Here is a 22,738-nt window from a genome sequence, read left to right on the forward strand (position 1 = left end):
ACCTTGAGATTTGGACAGGATAAAATAGGTTTTTTGTTACATATGGTGAGTAGAAACACCTCCTGAAATTTTCGACTCTTATGGCCAATCATCCTGTATAAACGCTTTTTTCTGTTTGATCTATCCGCCTTAAATTTATTTGTTGTGCATGACGATAAAGGAAAAGCTGTAGTTATTTTTTTATTTTTTATTGGGAGTTTATTTAAAAGGCTTAGGTTGATTATAAAACAGTGGGATGTACTCGTATATACTTTTTGCTAGTGGTAACACATGTCTGTGCGTTTTGCAACCATTGATATGTTTGAACAGTGATGATATAATAAAAATCATTTGAAAATTTAGTACTTTTTAACTTGCTTCAATTTTAAGGTAAGTTGATAATCATGTTTTTTAAGACTTCTGTAGCATAATTAGACTTAATATGTACGATACTTTTGCTATAATTTTTAAATATTGTTAATGTTAAACATTTATATCTATAAAATATTTAATTATTAAATAATTTATGTTTACAAACAAGGCATACACAGAAACTATTTTGAATATAAACACGGTTGTCCAGGTAGGCTTGTTATAATAGTGATGTCATACAAAAATAATCTGTGAACGGAAATCCCTCTCTGCCACGAAAAAAAGTTAATTATGCATATTGAAAAATATATTAGCCGTTAAAATGATTTACCACTAACATTTTTTAAGCAGTATCACTTTGAAAAATTAAGGATTTACGATCTAACAACTATTAGGGGCCCGTTTGATTAGCTTGTAAGCCTTCATTTTCTTTTTTGCTTTCGAGATGAACGTCTGTGGAAATTACAATAAAGAATTGAAAATCTAATGTTCATTTTAAGCTTCATAAAATTATTACCAGGTAAGAATTGTACGGAGTGTAGTTATATTCGAAAGTTTAATTCAAAACATCCTTTCAACTTATTTATTTTTTTTCTTTAGTTTTTGTTTTTTTAATGGTCATGCGGACTTACATGTAACATAATGCGAGTTGAAAACAGGGAACTTGCATAGCCTAAGGGTCAGTAAACTACGACCGACTGGATTGTTACCCTCCCTTCTTATTACGCCTGTTTTCATTTCAGTCGGAAATCACGATCTCCACGCCCTAAAACATTCCAGAAATTTTGAATTGGTATTTTCCCACAATAAACACCTCGGAGCGATCCGAGCTATGTGGCGTTCTACGCATCCGGGAACTAATCGGGGTGTGTTGAGATATTTGAAAAAAAATTCATTAATCAATATTGTGTTCGTTCAAAATACCTGTTTTTTACTCGACCCTAGTCAACATCTTCGTTCAAATTCAAAAGCTTTGAGGTTTTCCGGATCTTTCGCTTAAAAAGGAAAATAACCTTTATGCCATACGATAATGCTCCCAATACAACAAGTGACCCAGATTTATAATTGTTTATTCAAGACATATAACTCTTATCATTGCCAAAAGATGGTTCACATTAAGCTTTATAGAAAGTAATCCATGGTACTCATCGTGATTTAAAATAAAGCCCCCTAGGATGAATTATTCAACAAATCCCGTAGATGAAATAATGATGCTGTTAAATTGCTATCTAGGAAAAGTAGGTTCCAACTATAACGAAGACAAAAATATGTGTTAGTTGGGAAACTCATATTGTGCAAGATTTTCCGTGAACATATAAAACTGGGTCGTTACCGTCATTTTGTCTATCTTCGCTGCGTTGGTTTGTCAGACATGTTTCGCCATCTTCAGTATTGGGTCTGGGTGATTTTTGTGAAGTCGGTCATATATGCCGAAACAGCCCAAAAATTCTCCTGCCCCTGGCAAAACTCCGGTGTTCGGGAGAATCTCTCGGACCTTTTAGTGCTTCCTTACAAAATAATCGGTCATCGAGAAGAAACTGTGAATAAGGCGAAAAGCACAGAGAGGTACTACTTGCATAAGGAACTTTTCAATGGACACCTACTGTCATACAAACCGAGCCTTTCCCAGGACCTTAATATTAGAGATTCTTGTTGGCTATTTAAACTAAGAGGAGAATTGTTATATTTGAAATTCAAACCCTGGGTTTTGAATGATCCTCAAGATGAAACTTGTCCACTTTGTAACAGCCACACCAGGGAAGATTCATATCACTTTTTGGGAGTCTGCTCTCTTCTCTCAGAATTGCGGGTATCTTACTTGGGAAAGACAGTCATCTCCAGAGTTGAAATATCTTTCTAACCAAGTATCCCCTTTACCGCTAATTTCCTTTGCTCGGCACTCCCTGAGAGTGAGATACGAGTGGCTTTCAGATATGCAATAATTGTCGTCCCTGTACATATACTTTTACTGCTTTGTTTTTTAGTACTCTATCAGTTCTCAAAAGGTAATTTGTTCTTATTTAATTCTTTTTGTTTTCTTCTTTTTTCTCATATTTCCATCTATTAGGATTCATACACCTGCTATATGTTAATTTTCTCTTCGAATTTTTTTTGTTTTAATATTTCTGTATTTGTAAGCTTTTAAGCAGTAAACTCAGCAGACGGCTATTAGTCATGCTTATTATACTTTGCATCAGTATTTCTATTTTTTTTTGTGTTTGTATCAATTCTAATAAAGTATTGTGCATTGTACATATATGCCGAAACTATCTGACAGTATATTCCAGCGAAAAAAGACAGACCAAAATAATCGTTAACCGAATAACTAACTCATGTTTGATTTAGTGCCTAGTATCCCAGCTATTTTATGGTTTCAACTATAACGAATTTATGAGTTGAGCTTGTATTGGAAGAGATCTACCACCCGACCATTCTACATAGTATATACTATATCTACAGCATAAGTATATAGTAGATACTTAATAGTAATCTTAATAGATGGGGTGTGAAAATTTGAAGTTTTAATATTCAACAAAAATCAAATTACGTATAGTGGGGAAACTTGATAGACTGTATGTACAAACTTACCCTTACTGAATATAGTCGAGAAATAAAACCTAAAGCCAAAACGATACTGTTAAAAATATCTACCATAAGTAAGTACATAGAATCCTTAACGATATAATAGGTAGTTTGATTTATATATTTCTATCAATATACGTAAACCAACTGCTACTGACCAGAAGTACCTACAAAGATTGAAAATATCCCTGATGCCAGGACACGAAGGACTTCTGGGCTATAAAGAAGCAGATAAACCGGCCAGAGGATCAGATAGGCCACGTATAGGCTCGAACCTATTCTTAGGATAACAAAACCAGAATCCTCTATCACAAAATTTATGCGTACAAAACAAAAGGAGGGGTGGGCGAACTCCAAAGGTGATAGACGCAGTAAAATTATCTATTTATGATAAAAGAACCAGTCATTTTCATCAAATCTGACAAACACATTGCTACAGCTAGAGAGGTTAACTCAAGGGAGGGAAAAGACTATAGTATACCGATCACTGCATCTGAAAAACCAACACAACATGGGTATATTCAATCAAGATCATATTTGTGGGTTATGTAATGAGGAAGAAGTAACTATCATCGAATGCGAAGTGACCGCTCAATTAGACATAACCTGGGATGTCAAGAAGACCCGGGGAAAAGAATTCTAGATGGAAGTCGATGATCTAATAATTCTTAGGAAAGGATCGAGTTAAACTGAACTAAGAAACTAGAAAAAGTACAATAAGCCAGAATGATGAAGGAGAAGCAATACCCATCTTTCTAGTGTTATCAACACCTGAAATAAAAATAATGTAACACATAAACTGCATTGACTGTCATGTGATATAACGTATTATGAGCAAACCACTTAGGTAAAACATTGAATATTTGGCCGATAGGACGCCACTAACCTGGAAAAGGGTTAATGTAAAAGATCTGGATGGAGACAAATCGGTTGGCAGAAGATTCATAACAGAAATGATTTATACACATAGAAAAATGTATAAAAAGTTTAAGTGTTTTATAATATTCGAAAATTTAACACAATTGTAAATTGTATTCCTATTAGTTAATTAGCTTGAATCTATTATAAGTATATTTTATAATTTAGATTAAATCAATTCATTATGGTTGGAATCATAATTTTTAATTCTGTGAATAGATTTTTATATTTGTTAAACTGTAAATCGTTAGAAATAGATTGTTGAGGAAGGGGCTAGATTCCTCGAAAGATTGATGTGTTTTTATGTCTTTTGAATTTGCCTTATCCCTGATTTTTTTATATATAATTCTAAGGCTGATATTAATCACATTAAGATGATTTCCTTTCCTTTGTTACATTATCTAACATAAACTAACCTAAATTTGACGGCCCCCCCAAGAGTTCTCGATATACTGCTAAGGCCCAACCCCCCAGAACAATATCAAAATTATTTACAACCTAAACTTACTGATGCCATCTAGGCAAGACGATGTTCACCTTGATGCCCTCAGTTCATTCGCGCTAATAAATACATTCATACTCAATAAAAACATTCATTATCCCAAGTTGACCTAATTTGTTCGGCAGGTCTTTGAATACTCTTTATTTCACATAGACCGTCCATACACACTTAACCAATAAATAAATACATTCACACAAAGGTTTTTTTTATATTATTGATATTGTCACACTACCAATGTATATAAAACTAAATAACCTGGACTACTTTTGTGTGTTTGTGGGTAGTACCCCATCACAAACACCCCCAACACATACAATCACGTTCACGCTAATAAATACATTCACAGAAATTAAGGATATTTCAACCTACGTATGAAAGGACTCCCTATATGCGACGATATACGTTTATCTGCTTCAGGTATCGAATCAATTTCTTATTATAACCACTACTGAGGCTTAGGAGTTGTTTAAAATCTGCAAGCGAGCCACTCTTTATTCTTTGCGGCGCTAATTCCTCGCATTCTACTTGTGTGCTGTACAGATACTTGCGCGCAGCATAACGGGCATCTCCTTGTTCTTTCTTTGGTAAGGAGATACCCATGTGTCTGCCCGGTGTGTCCCATCCGCACCATTTTGTTGTTGTTCGGGTGGCAATAATTGCTACATGTTGGATAAAAATTCCTTCCAGTGATTTATTATATTATATTCATTGATAGAAGGTAAATTTTAACTAATAATCTTGGCAGTTAAATCACTGGTAATCGCGGCTTCAACGGTGTTCTCGTCGTAGGAAAAAATCCCGAGATCTCATCTTCATCCTAATCTATTCTTTTTTTTTATCCTCTTCCGTCAGAGCCTGATGACTCAAAGATGGTAAGTGTGGAAACGTGACCCCTTAAGTACTCGAATTTTCGTTAATGAATAGCCAATGTTTTACAAATTTGCTGGTCCCTTTTTGTTCGTCTTAAATTGAACTTGTTGAATTATCAAGGAAGGTAATAATCCAAATTGGTAAATCCAGTGCACGCCTCCATTATATTTCCATTTTGAGTATTTTTAATAAGCCATAATTTCTCAATTAATTACCTTTAATAGCGTAAGTGCATTGCTGTATTAATAAAACCCCAACATCATATTTTAAATTTTTTTTGACAGTTCTCCTACATAAGTACCAGCATTCAAATTAAGTCTGATGTTCTTCCGAAGAATTTTCGAGACCTGAACTTTTCATACATTAAGATATATTTTCTTATCTTACTTCCTGTGGGAATAGGTCTTCCTTTCTTCTTGGAAAGGCAAAGTGCACTAGAGAATCCTTTCTGAAAGGCGGAAGTTGAGATAGCGTTTTCTGTCCAAAGATTAATACTTTTGGTGAAAACGTTGAAGTTTTAAGGTGTGCAGTTCCACTTGAAAACACGGAAATAGGCTAAGTTGGCCTAGGCTTGATGTACTTACATATTTCCATCTTACAAACTATAGTAGAATAGGAACGATTGTTGCAACGGGCCTTTGTGTAGATAAAGTTTTAATAAAAACATAATATATAATAAATACCCTTCCTATATAATACTTCCGTTAAAAAAAATAGAAGTTGTCAAAAATACTTTTTAATTAATAACTTTTAATCTTATTAACAACCGTGTCATTGACCAGAAAAACAGTAACATAGAATGACGTCTGGGTTATAAGCAGGGAGAAGCGAGCCATGGGGTTACCTTATTGCACTGACATATTTCATAAAACTCCCACGCATCCGTTCAATATTTTTCTCCAAAATCAATATTTTGACATACACGGTGTCGCGAGAGCAGACGTCAATATTCTCAATTGTATTCCCATACAATCCACTTTTCTTACTTTAACTTTCACAACTTTGTCCCAAAAAGTACCTCGTATCTCATAAATATACATCCTACTGTAAATTTTATTAAGCATTAAAAACCCTATGGGATTCTTTTTTTTACCTTAAGTAAACAAAATACTTTAAATTTTTAAGTTCTTGCGTAACGCTTAAGCTAGTTTTTCTTGGTACAGTAAAAACTGACTGATATGGCGCTTTCAGAAAACTTGCTGCTACCACTACCGAGCTGTAAACACATGTACTTAATTTCAAAGAACCAGAACTTTGAAATCATAAAACTTTATTTTTTAAGTAATTTTTTTTGCTTACTTAAGTTTTGTAATGAACGCTGCATCTTACAGAATTTTCAATGCTCTTTCTATTAGAGAAATCATATTTACAGGACATTAACATTTTAGGAGTTACAGCGGATTTTATGGAATAAATTTGTGAAAGGTTACCTGAAGTTACCTGAAAGTGGAAATATCTCAAATACAATTGAGAATCAAACTTTTAACAATGGGGAATTTTTAGTCCAATTTGACTCGTAGGATAGCTTCATGCAGTTTTGACGTCTGTTCACGGGACACCCTATATAATAACGACTTCAAAATTTTCGTCGGCTGGCTGTATTAATGTGTTCATGAAGATGATTGGTAAGTTTTCGAAAAGGTTTTGTTCTTGTTCCTTATTAATGAGAATCAATTGATTATTTTTAAGGGCTGCGTTATTGCTCATTTCATCCTTCCAGTTTGTCCTTTCTGATTCCTTCTTGCTTCTGTTATCTCTTCTGTCCTACCAGAAAATCTTTCTTGAACTTTAAACAAGAATTCGTAAAAGTTTATCTTTCTGATTTTATTTGCATATGATTTCAATGGAAATACTAAAAACTAACTTTCGTTGGTGTTAAAATTCGCAGTGGGATTTAAAATGTTTTGAGATTCGACGTACTTTACGGTTTGTAGTTGTGATAAGTTGAAGTAGACTGAAAATTGAAATATCTCTGGTACGATTGATAATCAGACTTTGGACGATAGGGACTTTTTAGTCAAAATTTGACATGTAGGATAATCTGAATTATTGACTTCTGTTCATAGGACACCCTGAACATCAGTCGTTTTTTTGCAAAATTACTAAAAGAATCAATCTGTGAACGAGCATATTCGAAATACTAGAAATAATTATTTTGTATATATTTATTTAGAAATCGTGCGATGCGGTCTGGTGTGATGTAGGTTTCAGAAAAACATTTTCTTTATCGTGGCAACGTTTCGATCTTTATTGAGATCATCTTCAAGGCCTGGGATTTACAAACATTGTTTACATATAACAATTACATTTTCGATGTGGAAAAGTGAATTTATACAATGCAAAATATATTTTTTATATATTCAATCAAAATATTTCTGTATATACTGAGTTACAAAATTCCTTCATGCCATGAATACATTTTTTTTTAAATGACTATTCTAGGTTTTGTTCTACTAACTGTGCTAACGTGTTCAGGAAGATAATACAAAGGTTTTCGAATAGGTTTTGTGAGTTCGTCGTCCTGATTGATTACAATCAGTTGATTCTTTTTAAATGCCTAACATAAGTAAAAAGGCAAGGCTGATGGATTATTTGTTTGAAAAGGTTTTGATGGAAATCGTTTGATGAAATTCAATATTATATTGCTTTTACCACTCTGATCCTTCTTTCTTTCTTTTTGACTCTTTTATGAACACTTTCATCTTAAGGAAGAAACATTGTAAAAGTTGACCAAAGCCTAACCATTAAAGAAATTCACTTGATTAGCAGACCCCAGATTGTCCTATTTTCGAGGGTGCTATTAATTCCAAAATCTCAAAGTTTCTCTACCTTAACTTAAGCAATTAGCATAGCTTGATTTGTTAAAGAGTTAGGTGCTGGTTTTTATATAAACATATGCTAAGCTAAGGCCGTGGTAGTTCTACTCGTATTGAAAATTTTTTAGGCTGGGCTTCTTTTATAAAAAACTTAGGATTTCTGTTATACAACTACACTACTTACTTTCGAGGGCCGTGAAGTATCGTGTTGGGTGTCTTTTTCAGTTCGCTTTCCTGTAAATTGGCCTGGAAGGGGGATGTCGAGGTCGGGGAGCAAAAGGAACAAGAAGCAGAGCGAGATGGAGGATGAGCGAGGAACCCTAGAACCTGTTATCGTCCGCAGCAGCGCGCGGGCGCGTGTGCGTACGTGTGCGCCTGTTAATTACACATATGTGCGTGGGAGGAGGGGAAAGTGGTACTCTGATTGATAGCCCACCTTGATTAGGCTATGTCCGCCCCTCCCTCGACATGAATTATGGATTCTCGGCCTACAGAATTATCAAATACAACCTGTTCGGTGTTCCAACCGTGTTCCATATAGTAAGCACTTTGCTCTCGATAAAATTGGACAGCACGAACAGACGTGGGCTCATGTTTCTTGGTTATTAATTAATTATGGGCCAAATTTCTTTTGGAATGACAGAAAAATTTAATAAACAATCCGTTTGATTGGATGACATAATGTCACACTGAGCCAACCAGCATGCACATTTTACACGATGTAATAGGGTTTATGTAAAAAAAAATCACGAGCAAACTTGTAGACTTCTACCTTGCGATGAGTTGCTGATCTTTGCCCAAAAAGCCTACTAAACATCTACTCAAAACATATGGTTTCAATAAACCGAATTAATTTAAACATATATATAATTAATAATTGAAGCTAGATTAAGTTGGTTTGTCGTGAAAATAGTAGTAATATTGAAGAGTTTTTTTAACTATTTAGTGAGATTAGTTTTGTTGTTGTGTTGTTGGAATCATATTCAAATCCAAAAGTTACGGCATTGCGATGAACAGGGTCTAAAGTGTAGAGCGTATTGAGTGCCAGTTATGTCCTTGAGGTATACCAGCGTTGATGGGATAAATAGTTGAGGAACCTGTAATAGATGAAAGTGACAATCGGTTAAGTCAGATTTGATGTTGAAGTAAAAGGAAGCATGCTCTTAAGCCTCTACAGCAGACCAAAATGCCATACGCAGGAAAGATGTTGAGTAAGACAACTGGGCAGTACTCTAATTTAATGCAAGAGTGCTAGTGATGGTCCTAGTCTACATTTGGAGTGGTAGAGACTGAAGCCGAACTCTGGTGGTTCATATTGTGGCACAGATCTTTCTTTTCCTGTGCACCGGGATATCGGGCTGGGTCGTTTTGATGATAACTCCTCGGGAAGGCTTAATCTCCGAATTCGGACTTAGGAATCGGAATCGCCACTTACTCTTTCAGCCAAGCTCTTACTCTAATTCTGGCTTGTAGTCTTACCACCATCCGACTGACCGTCTACCTCAACTGACACTGACCTACGATCTATGCATCTGACTCCATCTTAGCTGGCACTCAATCTTTTTTTACTCACAAATCCTGCGTTTAACTCCATCTCAGCTGGCACTCAATCTGACTCTTACTCAAAGATCCTGCGTTTAACTCCATCTCAATTGACACACACTCTGACTCTGGCTCAAGATCTCTGCATTTAACTCAATCTCAACGGACACTCATTCTGACTCTAGCTCACGGTCCCTGCATTTGGCGATGGTGTTCAATTGACGATGGTGTCAGAGTTGATTCGCAGGAGGTGGTTCAGTGAGGAGTAAGTGCTGTTTTTTATCTTTAGATTATTTGGTCTAGTTGATTAATATAGTATTTAGTACTAGTATAAAGTTCTTTAAATATTACTTTAAACTGGAAATTATTTTTAAATTTGTTTTAACAAACTTGCTATTAATTTTAAGCCATGTAATTCCTTAGCTTTTTGATCATTTTTTCTATAAGTATTCCAGGCTTATGGCGTAACTTAAGTGAAGATTAAACTAAGACAGAAGCTGCTTTATTTTGGAATTTCTTTGCGTACAGTGTTTAGTAAAATATATCAAAAACCTTAAAAGTCGAAAATAAATCCATGATTGGAAAAGTGTCGAAGGACACTCCTAAGAATCCGGATTTTGAATGGACCCCGTGAAAGTCCCACTTCCTACGATCACTTTCCAAGACTTATGAAACGGGCGAACACAGGCCCTAGGCCAACTTTTGTCATCCGAGACGGGGCAATTGCTCAACCCAGATGACCTTTGACGATCCTTCTTAAACCGGTCATTACCTTTAAAAGAAATCGACCCGGGTGTGATAATGAACACCAGCAGGTTTTTCCCCCTTAGGTCAAAGAAGAGGACGGAGAGTTTGTATTAACGAACGGAAATGACATAATAATAATGGTTGTAAAGAAAAGCCAAGCCCAACTCGCCCATCTTAATTACACCGGGAGTAGATTTCAGAGCAATTTAAGACATGTGTATATCCGGTTTCGGTAATATTTGGACAGCCAGCGTTATCCAAATTATCAATTATAGACAGTTTTACTTAATTATATATAAGGCAAGTTATAAATTGTTAGAGAAGCATTGCTACACTTATGACCCTTAGTTTATGCTTTGTATTTTCATTTTATGTCCGCCATAGATGTCATAGGGATTATAGACTTTTTCTTCTTAGAAGCTCACAAATCATAAGGTCTAACACCGTCTAATGGATTTTTTTTAAAAACAAGGCTCAGTGATAAATAATGATGACCAAAAAGAGACAGTATTTAAAAAATCCTCAACGGGTTAAACATATGATGTATAAATTTTTTAGATATTGCAAAACTGTCCACGCCCACGCCCATTTTATCGTCTGTCCTAAAATGCCGATACCATTAAGAACTTCCTCGAAATGCCTCGCTCACCAATTATATAAAATCTAGGCACGTGTCGTAGGAAGCGTGCGTAGGTTCTTATATATGTTTTATACTTTTTTTTTTAAGAAGTGGGACAAGTCTTAATATGAGACGAGGCCCAAGGACTTGATCGCCGCAACCGCGTTCACGCATAACACCCACAGGTCGATTTTTTACGGAACGTAAAAAATTACGAAAATTTTAATAAACGACACTCTTTTTGCGTATATTTTACGTAAATGCCGAATATTGGCCGTTGAGTAGTTTGGTCCTTCCCGGTTTTCGGATGGTAATACGAAGGAGATGGAGTGGCCGACTGGTTTGTGAATGAAACAGAACTGGCCAAGGACGGCGGAGTGGTTAACGCCGGGACCATTATTGTAATCAGAGCATACTCAATATAAATCAAATCCCATCCTCAGATTATAGCCGGCCGGGGCTTCGGGCGTACAAGAATTACCCGCACCGGGTCCAGCTCCAGGCTTTTTTGGCTCCTACGCTCCTCCGAATTGGCAGTTGAGATATCCTTTGTTTCCTGGTTAACGAAAAACCGCCTCTGAATACCGCGTTGGATCAAATATTTGAGAAAACAGTGAAATCTTTCATTTTAGTTCATCTTTAGGGCCGGTAAACACAGCCTTCTCTTTCTTAGCTTTGCATTTCTTTTCTTATCTTTCTCGCAGTATTAATCAACAAACATCTAAAATTTAGAAATACAAACAATTTACAGTGTAACAATATCAATAAATTAATTTTTATGAAAGGTATTGGTTGAGTTAAAAAAAGGCATTGTCACGAGCGAGATTCGAACCCACGACCTTCGGATAAATAGGCCGCTGCGCTACCACTTGAGCTATCGTGACTTCGATCCATTCGGACGCCAACTTCCCATCTCAACCCACCTTTTTGAATTTTCCCACCTTTTTGCCATTTTTCAAATGACGTGTATGTATTTGATTCTCGGCGACAAATGAAATGGCCACGGAGAGCTTTAGTGAAGATATACTTCATTTTACTTATTAAATCCATTAGAGTTCATGGTCCGATTGACCAAATAACTTCTTTCACTTAATTAATCTTTATGTAAAGTATTGGTTGAGATAAAAAACGAGCGGGGTGGGTTGATATGGGAAGTTGGTGTCCGAGTGGATCGAAGACACGATAGCTCAAGTGGTAGAGCAGCGGCGTATTTAGCCGAAGATCGTGGGTTCGAATCCCGCTCGTAACACTGAATTTTTTTACCCAACCAATACCTTACATGAAGATTAATTAATTGAAAGAAGTTATTTGGTCAATCGGACCACGAACTCTAATGGAGTATCAATAAACCTAATTGGACAAGTACGTACTTCATTTTTGAATCCTTACCAGATACAGTGAAACTTCGTCATAATGCTCTTCTGAAGTCCATGGCAAAACAACGCTACAACCGGGAAAGCACTATTACCGGGAAATAATAAAAAAACAGGTTAAAATGAACAAAATTTATTTAAAAACGTAGAATGTATAAAAATATATATAAATGAATGTACATATGTATAAAATGAAATAAAACACAAAATGTATATATTCAATTAAATATTAGACGATCCTGGTCTAAAATAACAAATCATAATCATAATTTTTTAAACAGTCATTTTTTGAAATTTCCAAAGCAATTTTGTTGAAGGTTTTCTTCATTTATGCCGTTGTTAAAGGAAAAAAATTGTTTGATCGCATCGAAAAAGTCGGCTGTTACAGGTGTATCATCATCCTCTTCTTCATATTTCGATGCTGAGATGATCTTCATTTATGGTCTCCAGGCTTGAAATTTCGCTAGTCGCAAGATTATCGTCAAAAACCTCAAAACCTTCCAACTCAGTGTCTGTGGTTATAACGTCTTCCCGAATTTCCTCATTCATCTACGCTCAGGCCAAAAAAAATTTCAAAAGTTAAAATTATAATTAATTTTAACAATCAACTCTTCGATTTCTCGGCGTTCTGAACTCCTGCTTTTTTTAAACAATTCAAATTTTTTTCTTTCTTAACATAACGTGCAAAAAGTTGGGATGGCGTCTAAAATAAAATTTTTTTGCGAAGTCGTCGTAGATGATTCGTCCATCATTAATTGGTAATTATGTACCATCCTTCTTCCATAGCCTTGCATCGGGACTTCATTACTTGATCGACAGGTTGTGACTCAATGGTAGAGTTTGGCGGCAAGAAAACTAGCTTGATGTTCTGCAAATCAACATTTTTGGATGTGCGATCTTTTAGTTCGGCTTCCCACTCGTATAGATTGTTATGTAAAGAAAACAAAATAATATAAATCCCAAAAAACAAAATAAAATACTCCCTGGTTTCCTCAAAAATACTCCAAAAAATGGAAATAGTTTTTTTTAATGGTGTGCTTTACTTTCAGATATTGCAATAATTACAGGGTTTTTCATACAATAACCGACATTATAATGAAAAATATCAAAAACCATTTGAAAATCGGTTTAGAAAAATGATGTAAAAATAGTTTTTTCTGTATTACAAAATCTAATATTTTAACTTGTTTCTAATCTTAACAGAGCTCTTTTCTTTAGTAAGGTACTTAACTAGGGATGGGCTTTACGTGAGTCTTTTAGAAGTAATGTCATTATTTGTTGGTATGTTCGTCAAGGAGTTCTTCAGACAGAAAAAGGTGCTTCTGCGTTAAGGTAAAAGCCCCTGGGCGAAATTATAGTGCCCAAAGTAGCATAAACCATTCTTCTGACATCCCAGTCGCGACGACCCCGGCTGCTTACATTTGAAAAACAATGAAATAACAGTTGAAAGAGTCCGGGCAAGGCCGGAAGCCGTCAACAGGTCGCCGCAATACATCCGGCCTTTGCCATTTTATTGAAGAGATTTGACATGGAGTACTGGAGCCTTAGTTTCTAGATGTGTGCTAAGTAGACACTTCCTTCCGGCCTGTCCTGCCACCTTACAAGGTGCCCAGTTACATCCCACTCGGAATACCTCGTTCCTCTCGCCGCTTTTATAAAACGGCTCGGATTTTCGACGTCGTCAGGGAACGTAGACGCCAAACCACTCAAACTCTACCTGGACGTATTACAATTCGTAAACTGGTTTTTTATTTTATTACTTATTTCCTCCCGTTAAGTGCGTCAGGAAAGGCGGTGGCAGAAACTCTTTATGTTTCTTCCGTTAACTGTTGTCAAACCAGTGTTAGTCTGGGTCATTCCCAATTAAGCTGACATTAACAGGCGCCTTTTCGTTGCCAGCGAGCGCGCGCGTGTGTGCGTTTTAAGACGTACAAGATTGTATAAGATCCCACTGGATCTGTCGATTTTGTAGCTTGCAATTATTATCGTTTACAGCAATAAAATGTTGAAATAAACAGGTTTTTGAATCATTCAATAGTTAAATGTGATTTCTCGTACGAGAGTAAATTATTTTTAAAAACTGACAAAAATATTTAATAACACGTATTAAACATTCTTTAAATCATAATCGTACTGTACTAAAATAAATACCCAGAATTAAATTACACATAGTATATACTATACACGTATTGTAAAATAAAAAATATATACTATAAAATCAAGCAATATACCTGTACATAATAAAAATATTTATATGAAACGGAAATTATTACCAATTACAAAGATAACTCACATAGTTACAAATGTACAATAAATGTAGTTTCCAACTACTAAGTACATTTAATATCAATGATTTACCTAAACAAAAAATAGTGTATTATATTCAATAAATAAATTGTAAAATATAAAAATAAAGAATTGAAAACACGCTTTTTGTAAAAACAAAAATTAATAATGCCTTCCTATCAACCAATCATGTGTGATTTATCTAGCACACTTACTGATTCAATTCAAAAACTGCAGAGTAAGTTTACAAGATTTATATTAAATTTAAAATTGTATGCTTGAATATATGGCAAATTTAAAGTTCTAAACAAACTGAAGGTAGAAGAAAGAAAAATATTCTATTATTAGCAAGTGATAGGCTTAACTCTGTACTGTTAATAATACAGATTTATACAGATAGTTACTGCGTTTATCTGGAATGAATATACAGATTTGACAGTTCGTCGACAGGGTGACTGGCGATAAGTGTCGAAAATTTCAGGAGGTTCTACTCACCATATGCAACAAAAAACATCTTAGAAACCCTGTCCAAATCTCAACGGTAAAGAAGTAATTTCAGGTTTTGGGTGTTTTTTAATTTTTCGACTTAGGTCCATTAAATTGCTTATAAACTTCAGAATTACTGACTGTAGAACAATCTGGTTTGTGCCACCTAAAAGGACGTTAAATTTGCTGTAAGGAAAACTATTTACATCGTAGAATTGATGAAAAAATTCTGCACGAAAAATTCGAAAAAATGTTGAAATTTGGAATTTTTTAAAATGTTGGTTTGGTAACAATTAATAACTACAAACTCCTGGAGCTTTGCAAATTCCTTCAAAAGTTCTCCATTCAATTAGCTTCCAGCGGTATACCCACCTTTTTGGATTGCGCTTCTGGAAGGCCCAAAAATTGGCGTTTTGTTGAAACTGGTGTCTATGAAGGGGGCCACGTTAAATTTTTTCATGAAATCTGTCAGGCTCTTGAGTTTCGTGTGTTCTTTAATGTTCAATTCAATCAGCTTGCTTCATGTTATCAGCTGCCAACTTCCTCAGGTTGGTGATTTAAATTATGTCTTTTTTTGAGGAAGAATGAGTTTCCCTCGGCGTCTGATGAAGGACATAATTTAAATCACCAACCTGAGTAAGTTCACCGCTGTTAACATAAAGCAAACTGATTGAATTGAATATTAAAGAACTGTCACAAAACTTAAAGAGCTCCAATAAATCCAATCCCACTTCGTTATCTTTAAGTGGCAGAGCTTTCCATTTTCCAGTACACAGTTAGTGTGGTCATTAACCCAGTCCAGCCTTAACAATTGCTAGTTTGTAGAGCAATGTTCATGGAGTCTGAACTCAGCCTGAAAAATCTTCTGTTATTGATTGTAAACCACAAATGCGGCTCCCACAGCTATTTCGCTTTTACTACCATCTGTGAAAACGGTGATTGTCGCTTGATGGGCTGTTATGTGTGTGTAGCTGTAAAGAAACTGTACCAAAATCAGCCAGAGAGTGAGTGATACATAGTTTTAACATAGTGATATTAATTAACAAAAAGAATAGAGAAGAAAACTAACGTAAAGAAAGCGTTAAAGTAATATTGTGCAAAACTTGGCACCACTGCAGAAGTGAAACCTGTTGTTGACGAACTTATAGATGTGGTGTGTTTTAAAATAAAAAGTACCATCGTGAACTTCTATATACTTGAAAGATCCAATCCAGTTATTTAATTTAGCTTCTTGCCTTTCATTTCTCCCCTAAATCTTTTAAGAATTTGTGACCAGTTGAATACATGAGCCCATTATGCAAACGATCAACTCCGACATAAATTTTCAAATCTTGAAAATTCGAAATTTCTTTTAGTAATTATAATCATTTCGTTTGTTTCTTTATGATTTTTAAAGGAAGAGCATTTCGTATGATAAATCCAATATCTTTTAATCATTTTACGTTTCTCAAGATCTCTAGCTAATCTTCAAAGCGAATGAAAGTTATTTTTGAAGGTCTAATAGTACTAATCTTCTTCCAAAAGGGAATACAAACACAAAATCAGCATTTAGCTGAACATTCAGAATATCACAGCAAAAATCAGTCACTGTCTTAAACCACGTTTAATTAATTTCACATGTTATGCCTTTGATTAAATTTTTAAGATTAAATTCTTTCTGCAGGAGTTCAATTCAACATAGGAATGGTATATGCCAAATCTAGGTGTTAATTTAAAATTTCGGAAAAATGTGACGAATTTTATCCTGTATAGGCATCCGGGTCGAAATAAAGGTTTGAGAAGATGGAAGGAGCGCCGCTAATGGTATTACAATATGAAGTGGCATGGAGTTGGAGGGGCTGAAACAGGTTTGGCATTTCTGGCATAGCTTCGGGCTACGACCAAAACAAAACCGACCGCTGCAATTACCGAGGTGCAAACAACCTACCTCTATGTCTTTTACATAAAGGGCAGACGCATAAAATTTAATAGTCTCGATCTAATTAATTGTGATATATCCTTTGTGAGGATGAAAGGATTTCCGTGTACTCCCGCTGCACTTATCGACTCGTTAATGTTCAATTCGCGGAAACCTTCTTGGATGCCACGATTGGTAATAGCTATTAAAAAAAAAATCCATTACAAAGAAATTTATAGTCGCACCGGAAATGGCACCTGTATTATAAAGGTTCTCTGTTTTTTAATACTTCTTTTCTTTTATCTCCTACAACTGTAATTTTGTAATCTTAGCCCCTGGAATTACAGTGTGTGCTACAACCCTATAATTTCTTAGTAAACTTAATAGAATTATTCCACTTTTTATTTCAAAATAAAAATAACTACACGTTTCCTTTATTATTCATTACTTCCGTCATTTTATTGACTAAGACAAAAAATTAATTAATTTTAATCATCTATGGAAAGGTCAGTCTGTACTCAATAGCCGAACAACCAAAACTGTCAACACGGAACAATATAAAATATCTATTAATAACCTAATACAATTTGTCACATTCTAATTATATTACCTATTATCTTCGCATTATTTTTATTGCATCCAGCATGGTTAGTACATACATTTTTCATAAGAACTATGAAAATATAGTATCAAATAAAACAATAATAATAATTAATTAAACCTATGTAGTACGTTCTTGCAATCGGTCGTTAAAGAGTCAAGGGTCAAAGAGTAACGAATTTGTTTTAGTGTTAATTTTTTTAAATTATTTAAAAAAATTATTCGTGAAAACTTATCTAAATCTAGAATAATACAATGAATTGATGTACCATAAATATCGTACAATCGGTGAAAGAATTTTGTATTTGATACAGTTCTGCCCTTAGTAAGATAATAATAATTTAGGCAACATTATAAATCATGACATTTTAGTTGCTATGTTGATAATTGTTCCTCTATTATTTGTTATCCTTGTTCTTCTGTTTTCTAACATTATAATCGTTTTCTTGCTGTATGTTTGTGCATTGATTAATTAATATGTGCTAATATGTTTTTGTACCTTAAAGTGAGCGAGTGTGTCTACCTACGTGTGTGTAAATGAGAGAAAGAGAGAGAGAGAGTTTTGATAAAAATTATTTAATTACGATAGGTTGAAAGAAAATTCAACAAAACACCGAAAAATCATTTAGTGATGGAAATTTTAATGGGAGTGACATCGAGAGAGATGAGTGAGTGTGAGGGAGAGAGTGAGAATGAACGAGTGAGGGTGGACGATAGATAAGATCTAATATTTATTTTTCAATCTTCCACTATACTCCTTTTTATTTAATTTATTTATTGTTATTTACATCCCATAACTTTCGTTACAATTTACTCAAAAGCAAACAACCGGACACTCGTATTTTGGTGTTAGTTCAAACTATATGTATTTTATCATTATATTAATTACAACATTGTAAACCAAATTAAACGAGATCAGAAATTCATGAAATTTAAAAAAAATTACTTAAGATAGTTTAAAAGAAATTCACCAAAACACCGAAAAATCATTTAATAATAGAATAAAATTATTAATCTAAATAAGAATAAATAACATAATAAATAAGTCCGTTATCGTTAGAGAGAGAGAGAGAGAGAGAGAGAGAGAGAGAGAGAGAGAGAGAGAGAGAGAGAGAAAGGATTCCCTTTATTTGTATTGGTATTTTTATAATTCATAATAACTAGAAATGTTTTTTTCGAACAATCATCGATAGTGGATTTTAACTTTAACAGATTTTTATATAAGTATAGTTTATTTTCTTGTAGAACTTTTTTTTTTTGCGTTATGAACTATGCATATTAGCCATGTGACAATTCATATATGTGTGATCAAATTTGGGGGGTTATTGTGAAAAAAGGGCCAGAGGCGATGGTGGGAATCGAACCCACGACCGCGGCGTGAGAGTCTCTCATGCTAACCACTCGGCTACCGCGGTCCCCTAGACCTTGTAGAACCCTTGAAATCAAAGTTAACTCTTCTTCTTAAGTATTATCAACTTAAAAATTAGCCGAAGATCGTGGGTTCGAATCCCGCTCGTGACACTAACTTTTTCATCTCAACCAAGACCCTACACAAAAAGAATAATTAATTCTTTATTATTTGGTCAATTAGGCCACTAAAAATTATGGATTTAAAAATTAGAATAAATTTTCGAATACTTATTACTATTAAAAGACACGATTTACGTGGAAGAATATCTTTGTATTCTTTTTTAGTTCCTACACACAGTAAGTTGTTTTGAACGATACGGATTTCGCGCCCTTTAGCTCATCATCAGGTTGAAGGACTTCTACAACCACGTCTCTCGAAGTCCTTCAACCTGATGGTGAATTAAAGGGCTCGAAATCCGGATCTAGTAGGGACTATCTTTTTAAAAAGGATTGAACACCACACTCACCCCATCATTTATCATTTCTATATCTTTGTATTTGTAGAAATTATTGGAACTTCGGTATTTTTAGTGTATCGATAGTGAGTGTATACTTTATCATGAGAAATTCATATAATCTTTAGTTTATTTATATCCTATTAAAGATGTGGCCAAATCCTTTCCGTTAGTTATTCTTCATTGGTTTCATAAAATTTATTTATGACTTATTATTTATGGGTTTTTTTCCGCTTCTGTCCCTAGGTAAAATGTACGCTGTCTTGGGGAGGAGGCACGGCCGGGTGCTGGCGGGCGACATGACCCAGGGCTCGGCGTCGTTTACGGTCACCGCCGTCCTTCCAGTCATCGAGAGTTTCTCTTTTGCACAGGAAATACGAAAGCAAACTTCCGGCCTGGCAAGCCCGCAGCTCGTCTTCAGCCACTGGGAGGTGAGTCTTTATCAAAACGTATGTTAACCCAGGAGGAAATCAGATAACTGAGGATAATGATAATGAGTTTGCTTGCTTTTTTCTCCTTGCATTGATATGATAACAGTGGTGGATCCAAGGGGATATAAAAATGGAATTACCCTCCCTCCCTGGAGCCAAGTGAAGATGTTTTATGTTATATGTAATATGCCTTAGTTTAGCCTTAATTAAGCAAAGAGGTTTATATTTCAGAATTATAAAACCTTGATCTGTTACCTCTGATAAACCTTCCCTAAATTAAATCAGTTTCCTTTTAACTGGTCACGCTTTGGCTTTGTTTTCTTCCGGTTCGAACACTCGATTTGATATAAAGAAACCTGTAAGTTGATGATTAATTGTTGGTAGATTTCTTTCAAAAATTTAGTGCTCTCTAACGTTCGCATTTTTCATCGCGTTGCAATGAAATATGGCAGGGTGGTAAAGGATCCTATAAGGACGGTTGGGATTATTGTTCAGCCAAATTGACCGAGATCGCAGAGTTATAGGCGATGAAAGTAAAAAATGCAATTAAAATTTTTACCATTTTGGTGCCGATTTTAAGCTGGATTCTTCATGTAACTTTTAACCTCGGTTTGGCTGAAATCTAAGCAGTATTTTAAAAGTTATCATAATTTGAAAACATCCCATTTTTAATCGGGATTTTTTCTCAACTACGGTACTTTCAAACCTAATTTCTTTCGTCTAAAAGATCAAATTAATTTATTTTTTATACTAAAATGAAACCGTAGGCGTTTCTTAATTTTTTGTTACAAATATGCCAAAAAAAATTTCTTATTTACAGAGGAATCACGGTAAAAAGCAAAAGTCATTAAAATTGTGCATATTATTAATAAATTCACTAATGGTGTCCGAATGGATCGAGGTCACGATAGCTCAAGTGGTAGAGCAGCGGGGCGTATCAAGCCGAAGATCGTGGGTTCGAATCCCGCTCGTGCCATTGACTTTTTTATCTCAACTGAAAACCTTAATTAATTGTAAATTATTAATAAATATGGCGTGGCAGTCGCACGTCTTTTTCTTAATTAAATAGCTTAAATAAAATTTCAAATTAGGTAGTTAACTAGTAAACCATTATTTTATTTTCATTATTGCCGGTGCTCTAGGAAAAAATGGCCCGAATCTAATTTAATTTAACGCTAGCAGTTAATAAGAAACAAAAACAGTTGATTAATTTTTTATCCTATTGCAGTATGTTTATGATGTTACGTTTTGTTTAAAATAAATAATAATATATGCCTATGGTTTTCAAATTATCCTATAATTTTTAAAGTAGCAAATTTTGAGCACCGCTGGATTGATTCCGCAAAAGAAAGACATCTGCCTCTCACTCCTTACTGCCGTGAGGGTGTTTTTTGTTCGTTTATGTTTTGTGCTAAAATATTACATTGCAGACCATGATTTTTTTTGTGATTAGACATGTTCTTCTGGTGCTTTTCTGATTTCTGCCTCTAATCTTCTTATTCGATCTCTCGATGTGATAACCTCTAAGTTGGTGATTAATTTTATATTCGTTAATGTTGGCGACTAAAAACATTTACATTGCAGACTATGACGGAAAAACGTTTTGGAAATATGTATATGTTCATTTTTGAAATTAAAGTATTGAAACTTTTAAATCAAGTAATTATTTTTTCAGTTTTTCCCTTTGAAGGAAAAAATATTGCGTTGGGTGGAGTTAACATAATATGACACGAGTCAGCATTTGGTATAATGTTCATGGCAATGTGTTTCTTAGTGACCCGTCGTTTCATAATTTGTTGAATTCATGAGGAACGGTCAAAATGAGGTAGTTTAGAAAAACATCTTTTTCATTTTTTCCGATTTTTCAAAATTTGATTGTCAAAAATCACAATACTTTCATACAAAACCACAAGAATACCAATCAAACTTTATTCCCTGAAGATGACCCGAATAAAGAACGGAACGTCAGCAAAAAAATTAAAAAGGTGTTTTTCAAAACTACCTCATTCTAGACCGCTCCTCACGAATTCAACAAATTAATTTCTATGGAAAGGTCATTCTAGTGATGTATGTTCTACAAAGGTGCTTAAGCCTAGAAATAGCATTTTTCAAATTTGTCGTCGGTGGGCTGTACCTTTTTTCGTCAAATTAACCGTTTTTAACATCAAATGATTTTTTTTAAATTACAAATTACCCCTTTTTAATTTCATCGTCACCATTTTTTATTTCAAATTAACGCTTTACTTCCGTTGTAATTTTGGGTTTTTAAATAATTTTTCTACGATGCTTTATAACTGTATGTAAATATTTTTGGAAATCTTTTGCTAGATAGCGTGAAAAATGTATATTATACTTACAAAGGGAAGCTACGGACGTGGGATCACCAATTAACGAATTTTTTGGCGATACCAGGTAGAAAAATATTATAAAGGTGTCCGATCGTTCTTCCAATGGGTACTGGGAGCAGAGAAAAATATTTTAATTTTGTTTAATGTGTTTTAATGCTTTTGTTGTGCACGTGTTTCAAGGTTGTTCTGTACACTTCAAGGCAAAAACCGGACACTGTAATTATTTGTCGTTTTCCTTAATAAGTTTAAAGATTAATAGTTGCCAACTTGTCAAGTAAGTAGTTAATTTTGTAAATTGTTTCCTTTCATGAAACAAAAAATTCGAGTAAATTTTGTTATTCAGATATCGTAAGATGCGGTCGGGTGTGATGTAGGTTTCAGAAAAACATTTTCTTTATCGTGCCAACGTTTCGATCTTTTATTGAGATCATCTTCAGGGCCTGGGATTTACAAACATTGTTTACATTTAACAAATACATTTAGGATGTAGAAAAGTGAATTTAT

At 34.5% G+C, this 22,738-nt stretch overlaps 1 protein-coding gene across 1 annotated transcript in view; it reads left to right on the plus strand.

Moving 5' to 3' along the window:
- Window positions 1-22,738, plus strand: part of LOC106667711 (elongation factor-like GTPase 1) — a 238,006-nt gene that overhangs the window by 197,237 nt on the left and 18,031 nt on the right. Inside the window, exon 15 of the mRNA XM_014395827.2 lies at window positions 19,702-19,886. Coding sequence (XP_014251313.1) covers window positions 19,702-19,886 — 185 coding nt within the window. The remainder of the gene's footprint in view (window positions 1-19,701; window positions 19,887-22,738) is intronic.

Source organism: Cimex lectularius, unplaced genomic scaffold, assembly GCF_000648675.2.
Source record: "Cimex lectularius strain Harlan isolate CLEC.00 unplaced genomic scaffold, Clec_2.1 scaffold101, whole genome shotgun sequence".
Classification (NCBI taxonomy): Eukaryota; Metazoa; Arthropoda; class Insecta; order Hemiptera; family Cimicidae; genus Cimex; species Cimex lectularius.